This window comes from Oncorhynchus clarkii, chromosome 4 (genome assembly GCF_045791955.1).
Source record: "Oncorhynchus clarkii lewisi isolate Uvic-CL-2024 chromosome 4, UVic_Ocla_1.0, whole genome shotgun sequence".
NCBI lineage: Eukaryota > Metazoa > Chordata > Actinopteri > Salmoniformes > Salmonidae > Oncorhynchus > Oncorhynchus clarkii.
In genome coordinates this window covers 1823739-1845339 of record NC_092150.1, presented here as the reverse complement: position 1 = coordinate 1845339, position 21601 = coordinate 1823739, and the positions used below count along the sequence as shown (strand labels likewise).

General features: G+C 45.4%; 1 protein-coding gene across 2 annotated transcripts; it reads left to right on the top strand.

Annotated features, from left to right (window-relative positions):
• Positions 1 to 1197: 1197 nt before the first annotated feature.
• Positions 1198 to 16061, top strand: LOC139406281 (stomatin (EPB72)-like 1). 2 transcript variants are annotated; one of them, XM_071148737.1, is made up of 7 exons: positions 1198 to 2358; positions 2860 to 2966; positions 3550 to 3699; positions 5443 to 5646; positions 7950 to 8181; positions 13954 to 14163; positions 14608 to 16061. In XM_071148737.1, exons 1-7 carry the CDS (start codon positions 2193 to 2195, stop codon positions 14808 to 14810), a joined length of 1272 nt encoding a protein of 423 aa, XP_071004838.1. In that variant the 5' UTR covers positions 1198 to 2192; the 3' UTR covers positions 14811 to 16061. The 2 variants fall into 2 exon arrangements, with proteins under 2 accessions (XP_071004838.1, XP_071004839.1); XM_071148738.1 differs by lacking the exon at positions 2860 to 2966 and having other exon boundaries at positions 1484 to 2358.
• The last annotated feature ends 5540 nt before the right edge of the window (positions 16062 to 21601 follow it).

Here is a 21601-nt window from a genome sequence, read left to right as displayed (position 1 = left end):
TACAATGCCCTCTCCCTTTCCTGTTTCGGCATTACAATGCCCCCTCCCTTTCCTGTTTCAGCATTACAATGCCCTCTCCCTTTCCTGTTTCAGCATTACAATTCCCTCTCCCTTTCCTGTTTCAGCATTACAATGCCCTTTCCCACAAAGCCTGGTCCCATCCCTCAAGTCAGTGAGGCAACACAGGAAGGAGCAATGGATGGATTTTTTTTATTTTTAAATTGAACCTTTATTTAACTAGTTAATTTATTTCCAACGCTGCAATGACGGGACACACGCAGCATGGATGAATGATCATTAGTCGACGGGATATAAATAGCACTCCCACAGCAATTCTCCATCAATCTGCCGTATAATATACTAACAAAAAAAAACTATTGAAATGTCTAACAAGATCATTGTGATCATATTGTGGATTTAACCATTTCTAATAATTCCTAATTTACTATAATAAAATAAATTGTTTCCATGTGTAATCTCACATTCACAACATCATAATAAACCATCATCCATTTTAGTATTCAAGATGTATAAAGTGAACCTGAAAAATGACTCCAATGTCCCCATCTTGTGGCGAAGAAGTATAATACACCTGGAATATTCAACATATATACAACATGACTCTAATATTAATGCACATGATTTTGGAATATAGTGTATAATTCCAGCATCCTCTAAATGGCTTGACGTCAACCAGGTTTCCATCCAACCTTTTTATGTAAGACATTTTTTATGCAAAAAAAGTACTTTTCTGATTTAAAAAAATGCCATCACATCGTAGGAAAGCATGCAGTTTATTAGGCTACAAATTCAATAAATGATGATTAACTTCACTGGGTGGTGAAAGTGCACAGAGATGAGGTTGATGCTCCTTTCAATAAATATCAAGGGTCTTATTCTGGTGACATGATTGTCGATGCTTAGCCGCCATTCGACAAGTAAAATTAATCTTGCACTTTTGTCCATAATAATCTCATCATGCACCTGGCTATACCAGTACATGGCCGGATTTATGGACGGGGCCTATGAGTCCTTGTCCGCCCTATCGTACCTCCTTGCCCATCCAGATAATGTATTTATTTCTAATGTATTTGACCGAGAAAGACTCCATCTCAGATAAAGCATCCGAGAGAGCGAAACAGCTCTGTCTCCGTGTAGACCATATATCTGATACCGTCTGGACATAAGGGGCATGTCATACTGTTTCTGACCAGACAGCATCAGATACACGTTCTACATATAGTGAGACTGAGGGACGCTGGTTCGCTCGCTAGTTTCCGCAGAGAGGAAGAGGTGAAACACCGCTTCACATTCATTTTCAATGGAAGGAAAGCGGTGACAAATGGCGAGGGACCGTTGGGCAGCGCGAACATGGCGTGGGAGGCGGTGAAAACGTTCAGCCACAGATAGAACGATGAGATAGATATTTCACCGGATGTATAACTGTGAAGCATCCGCTTGGCGTTTCCACTCACCTTCATTATGGCAGTGAGAGGAAGCCCAGTGTCCGGCAGTGGGACAAGATGGAAGGAGATCGATTTTGGCTGAAATTCTGCACATTTTCTCATCGATGAAACATTTTATCAGAATACAGTTTTCTGTTCCCAAAACTAGAATCTGATATGAACAGAGTGGACTACATTAGACTTTAATCTTTGCTCAAGTTGTTTAAAAGGAGTGTAAAGGTGAATTGAGTTATTGCACACAGAGTAGGCGTTCCCTAACGGAAATATGCAGATATCTTCTTGAACGGGCCAATAGGATAGAAACAATAGAACAATAAGTACAGGACAAACGAAAGGAGGGTGCGGGGCCGTGAGTATCAGTGAAGGCTTTATTGATTTTGTCCTAAAAATGAAGTTACTAAAAGTAAACTTAAGTTATGGAAGTGCAGTGCCATGTTTGGTGGAGCACAGAGAACAAGGAGTGTAACGTTAGACCGGAACACAGGCCAGCCGTCCGCTAGATGGCAGTGTATTCCTAACTCTCTCCTCAAGCTGCACTTTGCCCTGCAGCCGAGCAACAGGTAAACACGGAAGTAAACGCACTTGCTTGCCAGCAAAATACATACAAAAAAAAATCGATAATTTGACCGTTAAAACATATATTTAATGCCATGATTTTGTCCATAAATACACACATATTTAACTTATTTAGTGAGGTCGTTATTGAGCGTTAAAGTTTACAGGACAATGTATAATAAAGCGTCTGGATATCAGTCTCTACCGCAACGAGATTTGATCACAGCCAAACCGGGGTTGTTCGTGGCGACAGAAAGCTTCGTCCAATCTCCATTCCACCATCATAAAGGACATTCGTTTGACTACATCCCCAATGTTAGAGACAACGACTACAGTGGTACGTATTGGCTAAATGAATGCACGACTCGTTAGTTAGATAACGTTACATACAACGTCGGTACTAACTACCTAACACATCGTTGCTCAGTTTTTTCTAGCAATTTCTTCTTGCAACAACAGCTGTCATATGTTAGCTTGGTATGCAAGTACTCTATTGTAGTAGTGATCCACGCTATACTCGAGACCAAGGTTTGTTTCCCATTCCCCCCTGTTTGCTACATTGGTGTCAGAAGTAGGATGGCGGGAGGCCAACGCAACGCGTATGCGGACATGTGAAGGGGCTTGAAAGAAAGTTGTAGCATGCGGGCACGAGCCTTCCCGTTAGCGGTGGGCAGTGTAGCGATATTGGTGACAATGCGTTCACGCAGAACACCCACTCCATCCGTTCTCTACAGTATCTATAATTATGATTAGGTAGACTGATGGACTGGTTCGTATTTTCTCAAATGTATTTGATTAGCTCCAAGATCAAACCTAACATCTCTTCTCTATTCTCCAGACTCCACTCAGGGATGGCTGTCCTGGATCTGCAATGTTATTGTCTGCTTCATGGTCTATATCTGCACCTTCATAACCTTCCCCATATCAGGCTGGTTCGTACTGAAGGTAACACACACCTTCATACCCTTCCCTTATCAGGCTGGTTCGTACTGAAGGTAACACACTAACCTTCCCCATATCAGGCTGGTTCGTACTGAAGGTAACACACTAACCTTCCCCATATCAGGCTGGTTCGTACTGAAGGTAACACACTAACCTTCCCCATATCAGGCTGGTTCGTACTGAAGGTAACACACTAACCTTCCCCATATCAGGCTGGTTCGTACTGAAGGTAACACACTAACCTTCCCCCTATCAGGCTGGTTCGTACTGAAGGTAACACACTAACCTTCCCCATATCAGGCTGGTTCGTACTGAAGGTAACACACTAACCTTCCCCATATCAGGCTGGTTCGTACTGAAGGGAACACACTAACCTTCCCCATATCGGGCTGGTTCGTACTGAAGGGAACACACTAACCTTCCCCCTATCAGGCTGGTTCGTACTGAAGGTAACACACTAACTTTCCCCATATCAGGCTGGTTCGTACTGAAGGTAACACACTAACCTTCCCCATATCAGGCTGGTTCGTACTGAAGGGAACACACTATCTCTGTTGATTTATTAACAGGAATATCTGTCCTACAGGTTGTCCCTAACTACCAGCGCATCGTAGTGTTTCGTCTGGGTAGAGTACGTCCTCCTAAAGGGCCAGGAGTGGTGTTGCTTCTGCCTCTTATTGACCAATGGCAGAGAGTTGACCTACGAACCCGGGCCTTCAACATCCCTCCATGCCAGGTACACGCACACACACACACACACGCAATCTAGCTCAAACATTAATGATGTGCAGGGTACAAATCAAACTGCTGTTTTTAGTTCTGACTGTCTGCTAAAGGACTCAAATGTAAATTACAGTGCCCTAAGTAACCACTACTCCACACCAACACATCTACAGGTCACCACTACAGAGCACCACTACTCCACACCAACACATCTACAGGTCACCACTACAGAGCACCACTACTCCACACCAACACATCTACAGGTCACCACTACAGAGCACCACTACTCCACACCAACACATCTACAGGTCACCACTACAGAGCACCACTACTCCACACCAACACATCTACAGGTCACCACTACAGAGCACCACTACTCCACACCAACACATCTACAGGTCACCACTACAGAGCACCACTACTCCACACCAACACATCTACAGGTCACCACTACAGAGCACCACTACTCCACACCAACACATCTACAGGTCACCACTACAGAGCACCACTACTCCACACCAACACATCTACAGGTCACCACTACAGAGCACCACTACTCCACACCAACACATCTACAGGTCACCACTACAGGTCACCACTACTCCACACCAACACATCTACAGGTCACCACTACAGAGCACCACTACTCCACACCAACACATCTACAGGTCACCACTACAGAGCTCCACACCAACACATCTACAGGTCACCACTACAGAGCACCACTACTCCATACCAACACATCTACAGGTCACCACTACAGAGCACCACTACTCCACACCAACACATCTACAGGTCACCACTACAGAGCACCACTACTCCACACCAACACATCTACAGGTCACCACTACAGAGCACCACTACTCCACACCAACACATCTACAGGTCACCACTACAGAGCACCACTACTCCACACCAACACATCTACAGGTCACCACTACAGAGCACCACTACTCCACACCAACACATCTACAGGTCACCACTACAGAGCACCACTACTCCACACCAACACATCTACAGGTCACCACTACAGGTCACCACTACTCCACACCAACACATCTACAGGTCACCACTACAGAGCACTGACACAGGTCCCTGCCAGGGACGGCGGTGTGGTGTCTGTAGGAGCAGATATCTAGTTATATAACCCTCTCTATAACAGTTATAACCCGCTATAACAGTTATAACCCTCTCTATTACAGTTATAACCCTCTCTAGTACAGTTATAATCTCTATAACAGTTATAACCCTCTCTATAACAGTTATAACCCGCTATAACAGTTATAACCCTCTAGTACAGTTATAATCTCTATAACAGTTATAACCCTCTCTATAACAGTTATAACCCGCTATAACAGTTATAACCCTCTCTAGTACAGTTATAATCTCTATAACAGTTATAATCTCTATAACAGTTATAACCCTCTCTATAACAGTTATAACCCTCTCTCTGCTGCGGTATAACAGGTTACTACCAGGGACGGAGGTATGGTGTCTGTAGGGGCAGATATTCAGTTATATAACCCTCTCTATAACAGTTAGAACCTCTATAACAGTTATAATCCTCTCTATAACAGTTATAATCCTCTCTATAACAGTTATAACCCTCTCTATAACAGTTATAACCCTCTCTATAACAGTTATAACCCTCTCTATAACAGTTATAACCCTCTCTATAACAGTTATAACCCTCTCTATAACAGTTATAACCCTCTCTATAACAGTTCTAACCCTCTCTCTGCTGCGGTATAAACAGGTTACTACCAGGGACGGAGGTGTGGTGTCTGTAGGGGCAGATATCCAGTTCCGTATCTGGAGCCCGGTGATGTCAGTGGTGTCGGTTCAGGATCTTAACGCCTCCACACGCCTCACTGCCCACAACGCCATGACAACCAGCCTGGGCAGGAAGAGCGTCAGGGAGATTCAGACTGAGAGAATCAAACTGGGAGAATACCTTGGGGTGAGGCAGCAGTACACATCATATACTGAACAAAAATAGCAACTCAACATGCAACAATTTTCAGAGATTTTACCGAGTTACAGTTCAGAGGAAATCAGTCGATTTAAATACATGTATTAGGCCCTAAACTATAGATTTCACATGACTGGGAATACAGATATGCATCTGTTGGTCACAGATACCTTAATAAAGAGGTAGGGTGTGGATCAGAAAACCAGTCAGTATCTGATGTGATCAGAACACCAGTCAGTATCTGGTGTGACCATTTGCCTCATGCAGCGCGACACATCTCCTTCACATAGAGTTGAGCAGGCTGTTGGTCGTGGCCTGTGTTGTCGACCCAGAGCATCCCAAACATGCTCAATGGGTGACATGTCTGGTGAGTATGCAGGCCATGGAAGAACTGGGACATTTTCAGCTTCCAGGAATTGTGTACAGATCCTTGCAACATGGGGCCGTGCATTATCATGCTGAAGCATGAGGTGATGGGAGGATGAATGGCACGACAATGGGTCTCAGGATCTCGTCACGGTATGGGGCACTCTGTTCATAACGTTGACATCAGCAAATCGCTCGCCCACATGATGCCATACACGTGGTCTGTGGTTGTGTGGCAGGTTGAACGTACTGCCAAATGCACGCTCCCTCAAATTGAGACATCTGTGGCATTGTTTTGTGTGACAAAACGGCACATTTTAGAGTGGCCTTTTATTGTCCCCAGCACAAGGTGCACCTATGAAATGATTATGATTTTTAATCAGCTTCTTGATACGCCACACCTTTCAGGTGGATTGATTATCTTGGCAAAGGAGAAATGCTCACTAACAGGGAGGTAAACAAATTTGGGGCCAAAATGTTAAGAGAAAGAAGCTTTTTGTGCTTATAGAATATTTCAGGGATATTTTATTTCAGCTCATGAAATATGGGACCAACACTTAACATGTTGCATTTATATTTTTGTTCCGTGTATTTAAATATAACACTTAATATGCATTCGTGCTGGGCGATATGGCAAAAATATAATTTCACATTATTTTTCAAATTTATGACAGTTTTATGTTAGTAGTGTGTCACCCTAGGGTGACAACACATAACATTCTAAGTGATTTCAATGGGTCTTTCTCCATTCTGATTGGTTTATAGCAGGGATGGGCAACTTTGATGGGGGTGAGACCACAAAAAACTGCAGTGGCTCGTGGGCTGCAGTGGCTTGTGGGCTGCAGTGGCTCGTGGGCTGCAGTGGCTCGTGGGTCTGCGTATCTACATCCATCCATACTACAGGTTTAAATAGCTGGATAGTTAGACTAACTTACAATTTACCCATCTTGTTCAATTAAACTTCAACCCCAAAAAGATTTCAGCATTTTCATTCATTTCTGTATTTCCTGCACTCATCTGAGATCATTTCCACACTGCCACACAGGGCTGCAAGATATGGGCAAATAAATCTAGGTTTTATTTTTTAACCTAATATTGCAAATGCGATTTAGATCAAAACTCTTGGATGAACTGTTAGAAATATAATGATTAATTCTATAGTTAGAATATTATAGTGGGCACTTTGAATACAGTGTTTGACATGACAACAAATGAAAATGCCAGGGAGGAGTTATTGTGACAGGGGTAGGAACCAAAGTGTTGGTCAGCGTTTTCTAGGGGACCCTATAATCTTTGGCTACATTAAATGTTTTCTCTTAGCTACTTCACGTAGCCAGAGAAATGGTATGAGGTTAGTATCATAGCGTCTCTCTCCATTGAAAACAGACGGTTGACCTCAACAACCCTCATCAAATATAAAAAACAAAAATAATAATTATAATATTGAGATGTATCCACCAATCCAAAGAAAGGATAGGCGGGAGCTAGACAGCCCTCCGTGCTGCTTTGTGGACAATGATTCCCATTGTCAGGGTTGAGAGACATGTATCTTGTCAGTATATCCATGATCTTTGATGTAGCAATATCACATTTAACAAACCAAACATTGAAATACCGTTATAGAAGGTCAAGTGAAAACCCAAACTGATATATAGTAAAATACAGTCTTATCGCCCAGCCCTAATATGCATCAGGTCACAGTTATCATCACTGTGGGTCACTGTATCTTGGTTAGTTAGTACTCATAACATCTCTTGTACCGTTGAAGTGGATGTTCCCTCTCTCCATCTTCCCTCACTTCCTCTCTCCTCGCCTCCTTCTGAAAACCCATTGCAGTTCCTCCGTTTAGGTCCTCTCCTACAAAGTGTTTTATAGAAGGAGAGAGGATGTGAAATCACCATGGTTTCTTAACCTTTCTTTCCCAGATGGACATCAATGAGATGACCAAGCCCTGGGGTCTGGAGGTAGACAGGGTGGAGCTGACTGTAGGTGCTGTCCTGAAGCCCCCAGAGGACCATTCATCTGGGCCTGGCTCGGTCATCCTACCCCCCTCTATTCCTGGTCTCGAGGGCCTGGCCGGACCCATACAACAACTGGCTATGCACTTCCTGGGCAATATGGCTGGCGGTAACAATGGAGCTCCCCTGGTTAGGACAGGTACAGTCACATAGTAACAATGGACCTCCCCTGGTTAGGACAGGTACAGTAACATAGTAACAATGGAGCCCCCCTGGTTAGGACAGGTACAGTCACATAGTAACAATGGACCTCCCCTGGTTAGGACAGGTACAGTTACATAGTAACAATGGAGCCCCCCTGGTTAGGACAGGTACAGTCACAATGGACCTCCCTTGGTTAGGACAGGTACAGTCACATAGTAACAATGGAGCTCCCCTGGTTAGGACAGGTAGAGTAACAATAGAGCTACCCTGGTTAGGACAGGTACAGTCACATAGTAACAATGGAGCTCCCCTGGTTAGGACTGGTGAAGTAACAATAGAGCTACCCTGGTTAGGACAGGTACAGTTACAATAGAGCTCCCCTGGTTAGGACAGGTACAATGGAGCTCCCCTAGTTAGGACAGGTACAGTTACACAGTCACAATGGCGCTCCCCTAGTTAGGACAGGTACAGTAACACAGTCACAATGGAGCTCCCCTAGTTAGGACAGGTACAGTTACAATAGAGCTCCCCTGGTTAGGACAGATACAGTAACACAGTCACAATGGAGCTCCCCTAGTTAGGACAGGTACAGTTACACAGTCACAATGGAGCTCCCCTAGTTAGGACAGGTACAGTAACACAGTCACAATGGAGCTCCCCTGGTTAGGACAGGTACAGTCACAATGTACCTTCCCTGGTTAGGACAGGTACAGTCACAATGGACCTCCCCTGGTTAGGACAGGTACAGTCACATAGTAACAATGGACCTCCCCTGGTTAGGACAGGTACAGTCACAATGGACCTTGCCTGGTTAGGACAGGTACAGTCACAATGGACCTTCCCTGGTTAGGACAGGTACAGTCACAATGGACCTTCCCTGGTTAGGACAGGTACAGTTACAATGGAGCTCCCCTGGTTAGGACAGGTACAGTTACATAGTAACAATGGAGCCCCCCTGGTTAGGACAGGTACAGTCACAATGGACCTTCCCTGGTTAGGACAGGTACAGTTACATAGTAACAATGGAGCTCCCCTGGTTAGGACAGGTAGAGTAACAATAGAGCTACCCTGGTTAGGACAGGTACAGTCACATAGTAACAATGGAGCTCCCCTGGTTAGGACAGGTGCAGTAACAATAGAGCTACCCTGGTTAGGACAGGTACAGTTACAATAGAGCTCCCCTGGTTAGGACAGGTACAGTTACACAGTCACAATGGAGCTCCCCTAGTTAGGACAGGTACAGTAACACAGTCACAATGGAGCTCCCCTAGTTAGGACAGGTACAGTTACAATAGAGCTCCCCTGGTTAGGACAGATACAGTAACACAGTCACAATGGAGCTCCCCTAGTTAGGACAGGTACAGTAACACAGTCACAATGGAGCTCCCCTGGTTAGGACAGGTACAGTCACAATGGACCTTCCCTGGTTAGGACAGGTACAGTCACAATGGACCTCCCCTGGTTAGGACAGGTACAGTCACATAGTAACAATGGACCTTGCCTGGTTAGGACAGGTACAGTCACAATGGACCTTGCCTGGTTAGGACAGGTACAGTCACAATGGACCTTCCCTGGTTAGGACAGGTACAGTCACAATGGACCTTCCCTGGTTAGGACAGGTACAGTTACAATGGAGCTCCCCTGGTTAGGACAGGTACAGTTACATAGTAACAATGGAGCCCCCCTGGTTAGGACAGGTACAGTCACAATGGACCTTCCCTAGTTAGGACAGGTACAGTTACATAGTAACAATGGAGCTCCCCTGGTTAGGACAGGTAGAGTAACAATAGAGCTACCCTGGTTAGGACAGGTACAGTTACATAGTAACAATGGAGCCCCCCTGGTTAGGACAGGTACAGTCACAATGGACCTTCCCTGGTTAGGACAGGTACAGTTACATAGTAACAATGGAGCTCCCCTTGTTAGGACAGGTAGAGTAACAATAGAGCTACCCTGGTTAGGACAGGTACAGTCACATAGTAACAATGGAGCTCCCCTGGTTAGGACAGGTGAAGTAACAATAGAGCTACCCTGGTTAGGACAGGTACAGTTACAATAGAGCTCCCCTGGTTAGGACAGGTACAATGGAGCTCCCCTAGTTAGGACAGGTACAGTTACACAGTCACAATGGAGCTCCCCTAGTTAGGACAGGTACAGTAACACAGTCACAATGGAGCTCCCCTAGTTAGGACAGGTACAGTTACAATAGAGCTCCCCTGGTTAGGACAGGTACAGTAACACAGTCACAATGGAGCTCCCCTAGTTAGGACAGGTACAGTTACACAGTCACAATGGAGCTCCCCTAGTTAGGACAGGTACAGTAACACAGTCACAATGGAGCTCCACTGGTTAGGACAGGTACAGTCACAATGGACCTTCCCTGGTTAGGACAGGTACAGTAACACAGTCACAATGGAGCTCCCCTAGTTAGGACAGGTACAGTTACAGTCACAATGGAGCTCCCCTAGTTAGGACAGGTACAGTAACACAGTCACAATGGAGCTCCACTGGTTAGGACAGGTACAGTCACAATGGACCTTCCCTGGTTAGGACAGGTACAGTCACAATGGACCTTCCCTGGTTAGGACAGGTACAGTCACAATGGACCTCCCCTGGTTAGGACAGGTACAGTCACATAGTAACAATGGACCTCCCCTGGTTAGGACAGGTACAGTCACAATGGACATTGTCTGGTTAGGACAGGTACAGTCACAATGGACCTTCCCTGGTTAGGACAGGTACAGTCACAATGGACCTTCCCTGGTTAGGACAGGTACAGTTACAATGGAGCTCCCCTGGTTAGGACAGGTACAGTCACACAGTCACAATGGAGCTCCCCTGGTTAGGACAGATAGTCACACAGTAACAATGGACCTTCCCTGGTTAGGACAGGTACAGTTACATAGTAACAATGGACCTCCCCTGGTTAGGACAGGTACAGTAACAATAGAGCTACCCTGGTTAGGACAGGTACAGTTACAAAGTAACAATGGACCTTCCCTGGTTAGGACAGGTACAGTTACACAGTCACAATGGAGCTCCCTTGGTTAGGACAGATACAGTCACAATGGAGCTCCCCTGGTTAGGACAGATACAGTCACAATGGACCTCCCCTGGTTAGGACAGATACAGTCACAATGGACCTCCCCTGGTTAGGACAGGTACAGTCACCCAGTAAACCTGTTTTCATTAGTAACACCTTCACCTGGGTAGTGTTGATGAGGGCACTTAGAAAGCTAGGTGGGACAACCTCATATCACAGTCATAGTCAGTACATGCATCTTCAGATAGCTAGGTGGACCAGTCATAGTCAGTACATTCATCTCCAGATAGCTAGGTGGACCAGTCATAGTCAGTACATTCATATCCAGATAGCTAGGTGGACCAGTCATAGTCAGTACATTCATCTTCAGATAGCTAGGTGGACCAGTCATAGTCAGTACATTCATCTCCAGATAGCTAGGTGGACCAGTCATAGTCAGTACATTCATCTTCAGATAGCTAGGTGGACCAGTCATAGTCAGTACATTCATCTTCAGATAGCTAGGTGGACCAGTCATAGTCAGTACATTCATCTTCAGATAGCTAGGTGGACCAGTCATAGTCAGTACATTCATCTCCAGATAGCTAGGTGGACCAGTCATAGTCAGTACATTCATCTCCAGGTAGCTAGGTGGACCAGTCATAGTCAGTACATTCATCTCCAGATAGCTAGGTGGACCAGTCATAGTCAGTACATTCATCTCCAGATAGCTAGGTGGACCAGTCATAGTCAGTACATTCATCTCCAGATAGCTAGGTGGACCAGTCATAGTCAGTACATTCATCTCCAGATAGCTAGGTGGACCAGTTATAGTCAGTACATTAATCTTCAGGTAGCTAGGTGGACCAGTCATAGTCAGTAACTAGACAAGTCAGTTAAGAACATATTATTATTTACAATGACGGCCTACCCTGACGCCTCTAACACTGAGATGCAGTGCCTTTGACCGCTGCGCCACTCAGGAGGTGTGTCCAAACTTTATATATATATATATATATATATACATACAGTGGGGAGAACAAGTATTTGATACACTGCCGATTTTGCAGGTTTTCCTACTTACAAAGCATGTAGAGGTCTGTAATTTTGATCATGGGTACACTTCAACTGTGAAAGACGGAATCAAAAACAACAATGATTTTTAAGTAATTAATTAGCATTTTATTGCATGACATAAGTATTTGATACATCAGAAAAGCAGAACTTAATAGTTGGTACAGAAACCTTTTTTTGCAATTACAGAGATCATACCTGAGATCATTTCCTGTAGTTGTTGACCAGGTTTGCACACACTGCAGCAGGGATTTTGGCCCACTCCTCCATACAGACCTTCTCCAGATCCTTCAGGTTTCGGGGCTGTCGCTGGGCAATATGGACTTTCAGCTCCCTTCAAAGATTTGCTATTGGGTTCAGGTCTGGAGACTAGCTAGGCCACTCCAGGACCTTGAGATGCTTCTTACGGAGCCACTCCTTAGTTGCCCTGGCTGTGTGTTTCGGGTCATTGTAATGCTGGAAGACCCAGCCACGACCCATCTTCAATGCTCTTACTGAGGGAAAGAGTTTTTTGGCCAAGATCTTGCGATACATGGCCCCATACATTCTCCCCTCAATACGGTGCAGTCGTCCTGTCCCCTTTGCAGAAAAGCATCCCCAAAGAATGATGTTTCCACCTCCATTCTTCACGGTTGGGATGGTGTTCTTGGGGTTGTACTCATCCGTCTTCTTCCTCCAAACACAGTGAGTGGAGTTTAGACCAAAAAGCTCTATTTTTGTCTCATCAGACCACATGACCTTCTCCCATTCCTCCTCTGGATCATCCAGATGGTCATTGGCAAACTTTAGACGGGCCTGGACATGCGCTGGCTTGAGCAGGGGGACCTTGCGTGCGCTGCAGGATTTTAATCCATGACGGCGTAGTGTGTTACTAATGGTTTTCTTTGAGACTGTGGTCCCAGCTCTCTTCAGGTCATTGACCAGGTCCTGCCGTGTAGTTCTGGGCTGATCCCTCACCTTCCTCATGATCATTGATGCCCCACGAGGTGAGATCTTGCATGGAGCCCCAGATCGAGGGTGATTGACCGTCATCTTGAACTTCTTCCATTTTCTAATAATTGCGGCAACAGTTGTTGTCTTCTCACCAAGCTGCTTGCCTATTGTCCTGTAGCCCATCCCAGCCTTGTGCAGGTCTACAATTTGATATCTGATGCCCTTATACAGCCCTCTGGTCTTGGCCATTGTGGAGAGGTTGGAGTCTGTTTGATTGAGTGTGTGGACAGGTGTCTTTTATACAGGTAACGAGTTCAAACAGGTGCAGTTAATACAGGTAATGAGTGGAGAACAGGAGGGCTTCTTAAAGAAAAACTAACAGGTCTGTGAGAGCCGGAATTCTTACTGGTTGGTAGGTGATCAAATACTTATGTCATGCAATAAAATGCAAATGAATTACTTAAAAATCATACAATGTGATTTTCTGGATTGTTGTTTTTGATTCCGTCTCTCACAGTTGAAGTGTACCTATGATAAAATTTACAGACCTCTACATGCTTTGTAAGTAGGAAAACCTGCAAAATCGGCAGTGTATCAAATACTTGTTCTCCCCACTGTATGTGTATATATATATATATATACAGTACCAGCCAAAAGTTTGGGCACACCTACTCATTCAAGTTTGACATTTTCTTTTTACTATACAGCATCAGCTTATCTGTATCTCTGTGTCCTCAGAGGACAGCATCAGCTTCTCAGACGAGGTGAGCAGTGCTCCCCTGGCTATAAGTCGTACCGGAGCTGTAACCAGGCCCATGTCAGTGCTGGAACTGTACGAGGGTCTTCTCCTCTCAGAGTCTCTGGTCAGTCAGGTGGGAGCCTGCTTCCTGTTCCTCCTCCAATCGCCTGACGGACAACAGACAAGCTATTACGTAGACCTCAGCCAAGGTGAGACAACGACAAACTGTCATTCTATAGAGTCTTATAGGGCCGGTTTCCCAGACTTGTTCTGGACAAAAAGCATTCTCCGATGATGATTTCTTCTAGGTCTGGGAAACTGGCGTGAAATTTTTTGCAAACATATTCTTTGGCCCTCCTTTGTCATGTAAAGCAAATGACTTGATCTCTGTAGTTATGGTAACAGTCTCTATCCCTCCGGCCTGTGTTTTATAAGATAAACCTTTTTGGGGCCAGTTTCCCAGACACATTCATCCCTCATGAAAGATAACTTTCAATAGGATTTAACATGCTTTCTAGTTTAGGGCTTAGTCTGTATTTAGTAAGTCGTTATCCCATCATCTCTGTCAGATATGTTGCTTTTGTGTCCAAGCTGCATTTCAGAGTAACAGAGTAACAAACTAACAGTGAGTTCCCCTCCTCCTCTGTGTCTAGGTAGTGGCTCAGCCGGACCAGGGTCCCCTCCTGAGGGCCAGGTACCAGACGTCACCCTCAGTATGACGGACCAGGACCTGCTAGCTATGTTCGAGGGAACCCTACGACCCTTCGCAGCCTACGCCACTGGGCGACTCAAGGTCCAGGGAGACCTGAAGACTGCCATGAAGCTGGAGGAAGTCATCAAGCTACTCCGGCCTTAACCACTGGCTTCAGACCTGCCTTTATACAAATACCAGGTCCTTGAAACACATGGTTCAGGCCTTAACCACTGGCTTCAGACCTGCCTTTATACAAATACCAGGTCCTTGAAACACATGGTTCAGGCCTTAACCACTGGCTTCAGACCTGCCTTTATACAAATACCAGGTCCTAGAAATACATGGTCACTAATAACAGTTCATATAGACCCATCTCTTTGATGTTGTGGTTTAAAAAGTAACATTGATGACAAGCATGTCAATCTCTCATGGCTCAAAGTGGAAGAGAGATTTGACTTCCTCATTACGTGTTTTTGTATGAAGTGTTGACAAGCTGAAGGTAGCGAGCTGTCTGTTTGAACTACTGGCACACAGCTCTGATAAAAATGCATACCCCACAAGACATGCCACCAGAGGTCTCTTCACAGTCCCCAAGTACAGAACAGACTATGGGAGGTGCACAGTACTACATAGAGACATGACTACATGGAACTCTATTCCACAGTACTACATAGAGCCATGACTACATGGAACTCTATTCCACAGTGCTACATAGAGACATGACTACATGGAACTCTATTCCACAGTACTACATAGAGCCATGACTACATGGAACTCTATTCTACAGTACTACATAGAGCCATGACTACATGGAACTCTATTCCACAGTACTACATAGAGCCATGACTACATGGAACTCTATTCCACAGTACTACATAGAGCCATGACTACATGGAACTCTATTCCACAGTACTACATAGAGCCATGACTACATGGAACTCTATTCCACAGTACTACATAGAGACATGACTACATGGAACTCTATACCACAGTACTACATAGAGCCATGACTACATGGAACTCTATTCCACAGTACTACATAGAGCCATGACTACATGGAACTCTATTCCACAGTACTACATAGAGCCATGACTACATGGAACTCTATTCCACAGTACTACATAGAGCCATGACTACATGGAACTCTATTCCACATCAGGTAACTGATGCAGCAGTAGAATCAGATTTAAAAAACAGATCAAAATACACCTTATGGAACAGCTGGTACTGTGAAGAGACACACACATTGGCACAGACACATGCACACACACACACGATAACATACGCACTATACACACACATACATTTAGTACTGTAGATATGTGGTAGTGGTGGAGTAGGGGCCTGAGGGCACACAGTGTGTTGTGTATTCTGTAATAAATATATTGGGGGCCTGAAGGCACACAGAGTGTTGTGAAATCTGTGAGTGTGTTTTTAAAATTATGTAAGCTGCCTTGATTTTGCTGGACCCCAGGAAGAGTAGCTGCTGCCTTGGCAGGAACTAATGGGGATCCTTAATAAACCCCAGGAAGAGTAGCTGCTGCTTTAACAACAGCTAATGGGGATCCATAATAAACCCCAGGAAGAGTAGCTGCTGCCTTGGCAGGAACTAATGGGGATCCATAATAAACACTAATGGGGATCCATAATAAACCCCAGGAAGAGTAGCTGCTGCCTTGGCAGGAACTAATGGGGATCCATAATAAACCACAGGAAGAGTAGCTGCTGCCTTGGCAGGAACTAATGGGGAACCATAATAAACCCCAGGAAGAGGAGCTGCTGCCTTGGCAGGAACTGATGGGGATCCATAATAAACACCGGGAAGAGTAGCTGCTGCCTTGGCAGGAACTAATGGGGATCCATAATAAACACTAATGGGGATCCATAACAAACCCCAGGAAGAGTAGCTGCTGCCTTGGCAGGAACTAATGGGGAACCATAATAAACCCCAGGAAGAGGAGCAGCTGCCTCGGCAGGAACTAATGGGGATCCATAATAAACCCCAGGAAGAGTAGCTGCTGCCTCGGCAGAAAATAATGGGGATCCATAATAAACCCCAGGAAGAGTAGCTGCTGCCTTGGCAGGAACTAATGGGGATCCATAATAAACCCCAGGAAGAGTAGCTGCTGCCTTGGCAGGAACTAATGGGGAACCATAATAAACCACAGGAAGAGGAGCTGCTGCCTTGGCAGGAACTAATGGGAATCCATAATAAACACCAGGAAGAATAGCTGTTGCCTTGGCAGGAACTAATGGGAATCCATAATAAACACCAGGAAGAATAGCTGTTGCCTTGGCAGGAACTAATGGGGATCCATAATAAACCCAGGAAGAGTAGCTGCTTCCTTGGCAGGAAATAATGGGGATCCTTAATAAACCCCAGGAAGAGGAGCTGCTGCCTTGGCAGGAACTAATGGGGATCCATAATAAACACCAGGAAGAGTAGCTGCTGCCTTGGCAGGGACTAATGGGGATCCATAATAAACACTAATGGGGATCCATAACAAACCCCATAGAGTAGCTGCTGCCTTGGCAGGAACTAATGGGAATCCAAAATAAAACCCAGGAAGAGTAGCTGCTGCCTTGGCAGGAACTAATGGGGATCCATAATAAACACCAGGAAGAGTAGCTGCTGCCTCGGCAGGAACTAATGGGGATCCATAATAAACCCCAGGAAGAATAGCTGCTGCCTTGGCAGGAACTAATGGGGATCCATAACAAACCCCAGGAAGAGTAGCTGCTGCCTCGGCAGGAACTAATGGGGATCCTTAATAAACCCCAGGAAGAGGAGCTGCTGCCTTGGCAGGAACTAATGGGCATCCATAATAAACACCAGGAAGAGTAGCTGTTGCCTCGGCAGGAACTAATGGGGATCCATAATAAACCCCAGGAAGAGTAGCTGCTGCCTCGGCAGGAACTAATGGGGATCCATAATAAACCCCAGGAAGAGTAGCTGCTGCCTCGGCAGAAAATAATGGGGATCCATAATAAACCCCAGGAAGAGTAGCTGCTGCCTCGGCAGGAACTAATGGGGATCCATAACAAACCCCAGGAAGAGTAGCTGCTGCCTCGGCAGGAACTAATGGGGATCCATAATAAACCCCAGGAAGAGTAGCTGCTGCCTCGGCAGGAACCAATGGGGATCCATAATAAACCCCAGGAAGAGTAGCTGCTGCCTCGGCAGGAACTAATGGGGATCCATAATAAACACCAGGAAGAGTAGCTGTTGCCTTGGCAGGAACTAATGGAGATCCAAAATAAAAACAAATGAACACATTCAGTTCACACAGACTCATTTCTGTGATGTTGTGGTTATTACATACAGTTCACTACTCCTCCTCATCCAGATGGGTTGGCATTGTCCTCCACCTCCTCAACATCCAGATGGGTTGGCATTCTCCACCTCCTCAACATCCAGATGGGTTGGCATTCTCCTCCACCTACTCAACATCCAGATGGGTTTGCATTCTCCTCCACCGACTCCTCCTCATCCAGATGGGTTGGCATTCTCCTCCACCTCCTCAACATCCAGATGGGTTGGCATTCTCCTTCACCTCCTCAACATCCAGATGGGTTGGCATTCTCCTCCACCTCCTCCTCATCCAGATGGGTTGGCATTCTCCTCCACCGACTCCTCCTCATCCAGATGGGTTGGCATTCTCCTCCACCGACTCCTCCTCATCCAGATGGGTTGGCATTCTCCTCCACCTCCTCAACATCCAGATGGGTTGGCATTCTCCTCCACCTACTCCTCAACATCCAGATGGGTTGGCATTCTCCTCCACCGACTCCTCCTCATCCAGATGGGTTGGCATTCTCCTCCACCTCCTCAACATCCAGATGGGTTGGCATTCTCCTCCACCTACTCCTCAACATCCAGATGGGTTTGCATTCTCCTCCACCGACTCCTCCTCATCCAGATGGGTTGGCATTCTCCTCCACCTCCTCAACATCCAGATGGGTTGGCATTCTCCTTCACCTCCTCAACATCCAGATGGGTTGGCATTCTCCTCCACCTCCTCCTCATCCAGATGGGTTGGCATTCTCCTCCACCGACTCCTCCTCATCCAGATGGGTTGGCATTCTCCTCCACCGACTCCTCCTCATCCAGATGGGTTGGCATTCTCCTCCACCTCCTCAACATCCAGATGGGTTGGCATTCTCCTCCACCTACTCCTCAACATCCAGATGGGTTGGCATTCTCCTCCACCGACTCCTCCTCATCCAGATGGGTTGGCATTCTCCTCCACCTCCTCAACATCCAGATGGGTTGGCATTCTCCTCCACCTACTCCTCAACATCCAGATGGGTTGGCATTCTCCTCCACCGACTCCTCCTCATCCAGATGGGTTGGCATTCTCCTCCACCTACTCAACATCCAGATGGGTTGTTATTCTCCTCCACCTACTCAACATCCAGATGGGTTGGCATTCTCCTCCACCGACTCCTCCTCATCCAGATGGGTTGGCATTCTCCTCCACTGACTCCTCCTCATCCAGATGGGTTGGCATTCTCCTCCACCTACTCAACATCCAGATGGGTTGGCATTCTCAACAGAACGCAGCACAACAACAGAACGCAGCACAATACTGGCTGTATCCAAGGCTCAGCTCATCGTTCCCATAACAACAGAACGCAGCACAATACTGGCTGTATCAAAGGCTCAGCTCATCGTTCCCATAACAACAGAACGCAGCACAATACTGGCTGTATCCAAGGCTCAGCTCATCGTTCCCATAACAACAGAACGCAGCACAATACTGGCTGTATCCAAGGCTCAGCTCATCGTTCCCATAACAACAGAACGCAGCACAATACTGGCTGTATCCAAGGCTCAGCCAATCATTCACATAACAACAGAACTCAAGCACAATACTGCCTATATCCAAGGCTCAGCCAATCGTTCACATAACAACAGAACTCAAGCACAATACTGGCTGTATACAAGGCTCAGCCAATCGTTCACATAACAACAGAACTCAAGCACAATACTGTCTGTATCCAAGGCTCAGCCAATCGTTCACATAACAACAGAACTCAAGCACAATACTGGCTTTATCCAAGGCTCAGCCAATCGTTCACATAACAACAGAACTCAAGCACAATACTGGCTTTATCCAAGGCTCAGCCATTCGTTTACGTAACAACAGAACTCAGCACAATACTGGCTTTATCCAAGGCTCAGCCAATCGTTCACATAACAACAGAATGCAGCAATATGCTGGCTGTATCCAAAGGTCAGCCAATCGTTCACATAACAACAGAATGCAGCACAATACTGGCTGTATCCAAAGGTCAGCCAATCGTTCACATAACAACAGAATGCAGCACAATACTGGCTGTATCCAAAGGTCAGCCAATCGTTCACATAACAACAGAATGCAGCACAATACTGGCTGTATCCAAAGGTCAGCCAATCGTTCACATAACAACAGAATGCAGCACAATACTGGCTGTATCCAAAGGTCAGCCAATCGTTCACATAACAACAGAACGCAGCATGCGACTGAAGAGAGAAGAGACAACCAACTTCCTAGTTACAGCATCAGCGGGAGAGTGGAACTGGCAGTTTGTCAGTTATAGCAGCGCGTCCCCTGAACAGTAACTGAGAGGTAAAGGTAGCACTGAGACCTGGGTGAGAAGGTGATGAAGCGTACTTCATGAGCTGTAACCGAAAAACAACTGGCTTTTGGAAAGTTTGAGGTGAGGGAGAAAGTGTGATGGAACAAGTATTGGCATTGTTAAGTATCTTTCTAGCTCGATCTAATTCTCCGTTAGCTAGCCAGAGAAATGTTAAGCAACATTAGCCAACTTAACTGATGAAATAATTGAGTTTATGGTGTGAAAATTAGCTGGCTAATAAAGTCCGACAGCTAGCTAGCTAACGTTAGTAACCTAACCAATTCGCTATAGTATTAACTGGTATAAGACACCTTGCCGTTCCTCAAGTTATAACGCCTTAGTTGACCCTGGCAATCTGTGTGAAATGTTAACTAGCTAACGAACTAACTACTATCTGTGAACTAATATCTTCCCTCTACAGTAACGTTATGTGGTTCATTTTTTGAATGAGAGAAGTAGCTGAAAATGAAGCGTTGCTTGTTAAACAAGTGGATTCAGGGATCAGGTGTAGCTGGGCCTGGTTTAAACTGGATGCCACTAAAGAGGTGAAAGGAACACCACACACTTTCCCCTCTTTCTCACTTCTTCAATACAGTGGATAAAAAGGGGTATGCCAGGTGTTACTCTCTGCCTGAAACAGACCAATTATGCCAACAAAGGGTCTCATGCTCTGCTGGCACATTGTAGAACAGATGTCCACAGGCAGAAAGTGTACAATGTAATAATGTGCAGTGTAGCCCAAAGACATTGATTTAGTTGTGTTGAACTTGACAGTAACACTTGTGTGTGAGTGAGGGGGGATTTTGAACACATGTAGCCTTGTGCACTTGATTGATGTCTTTAGTGGCCACTATAATAGAGCAAAAATAGAATGCCTGTTTGTTTCATTCTATTTCTACTTTAAGATGTTTTTTTCCCAAGTGCCATATTTAGATGTGTGTGTGGTCACAAGCGTTCTATTATAAAGGCTGTCATGGTAACAAGCGTTCTATTATAAAAAAAGCTGTCATGCTAACAAGCGTTCTATTATAAAGGCTGTCATGGTAACAAGCGTTCTATTATAAAGGCTGTCATGGTAACAAGCGTTCTATTATGAAGGCTGTCATGGTAACAAGCGTTCTATTATAAAGGCTGTCATGGTAACAAGCGTTCTATTATAAAAAAAGCTGTCACGGTAACAAGCGTTCTATTATAAGGGCTGTCATGGTAACAAGCGTTCTATTATAAAGGCTGTCATGGTAACAAGCGTTCTATTATAAGGGCTGTCATGGTAACAAGCGTTCTATTATAAAGGCTGTCATGGTAACAAGCGTTCTATTATAAAGGCTGTC

Coding starts and splice junctions, on each gene's coding strand:
- LOC139406281 (XM_071148737.1), top strand. CDS start 2,193: ATGTATAATAAAGCGTCTGGATATCAGTCTCTACCGCAACGAGATTTG. Junction 2,359..2,859: donor TAGAGACAACGACTACAGTG/GTACGTATTGGC, acceptor TCTATTCTCCAG/ACTCCACTCAGGGATGGCTG. Junction 3,700..5,442: donor TCAACATCCCTCCATGCCAG/GTACACGCACAC, acceptor CGGTATAAACAG/GTTACTACCAGGGACGGAGG.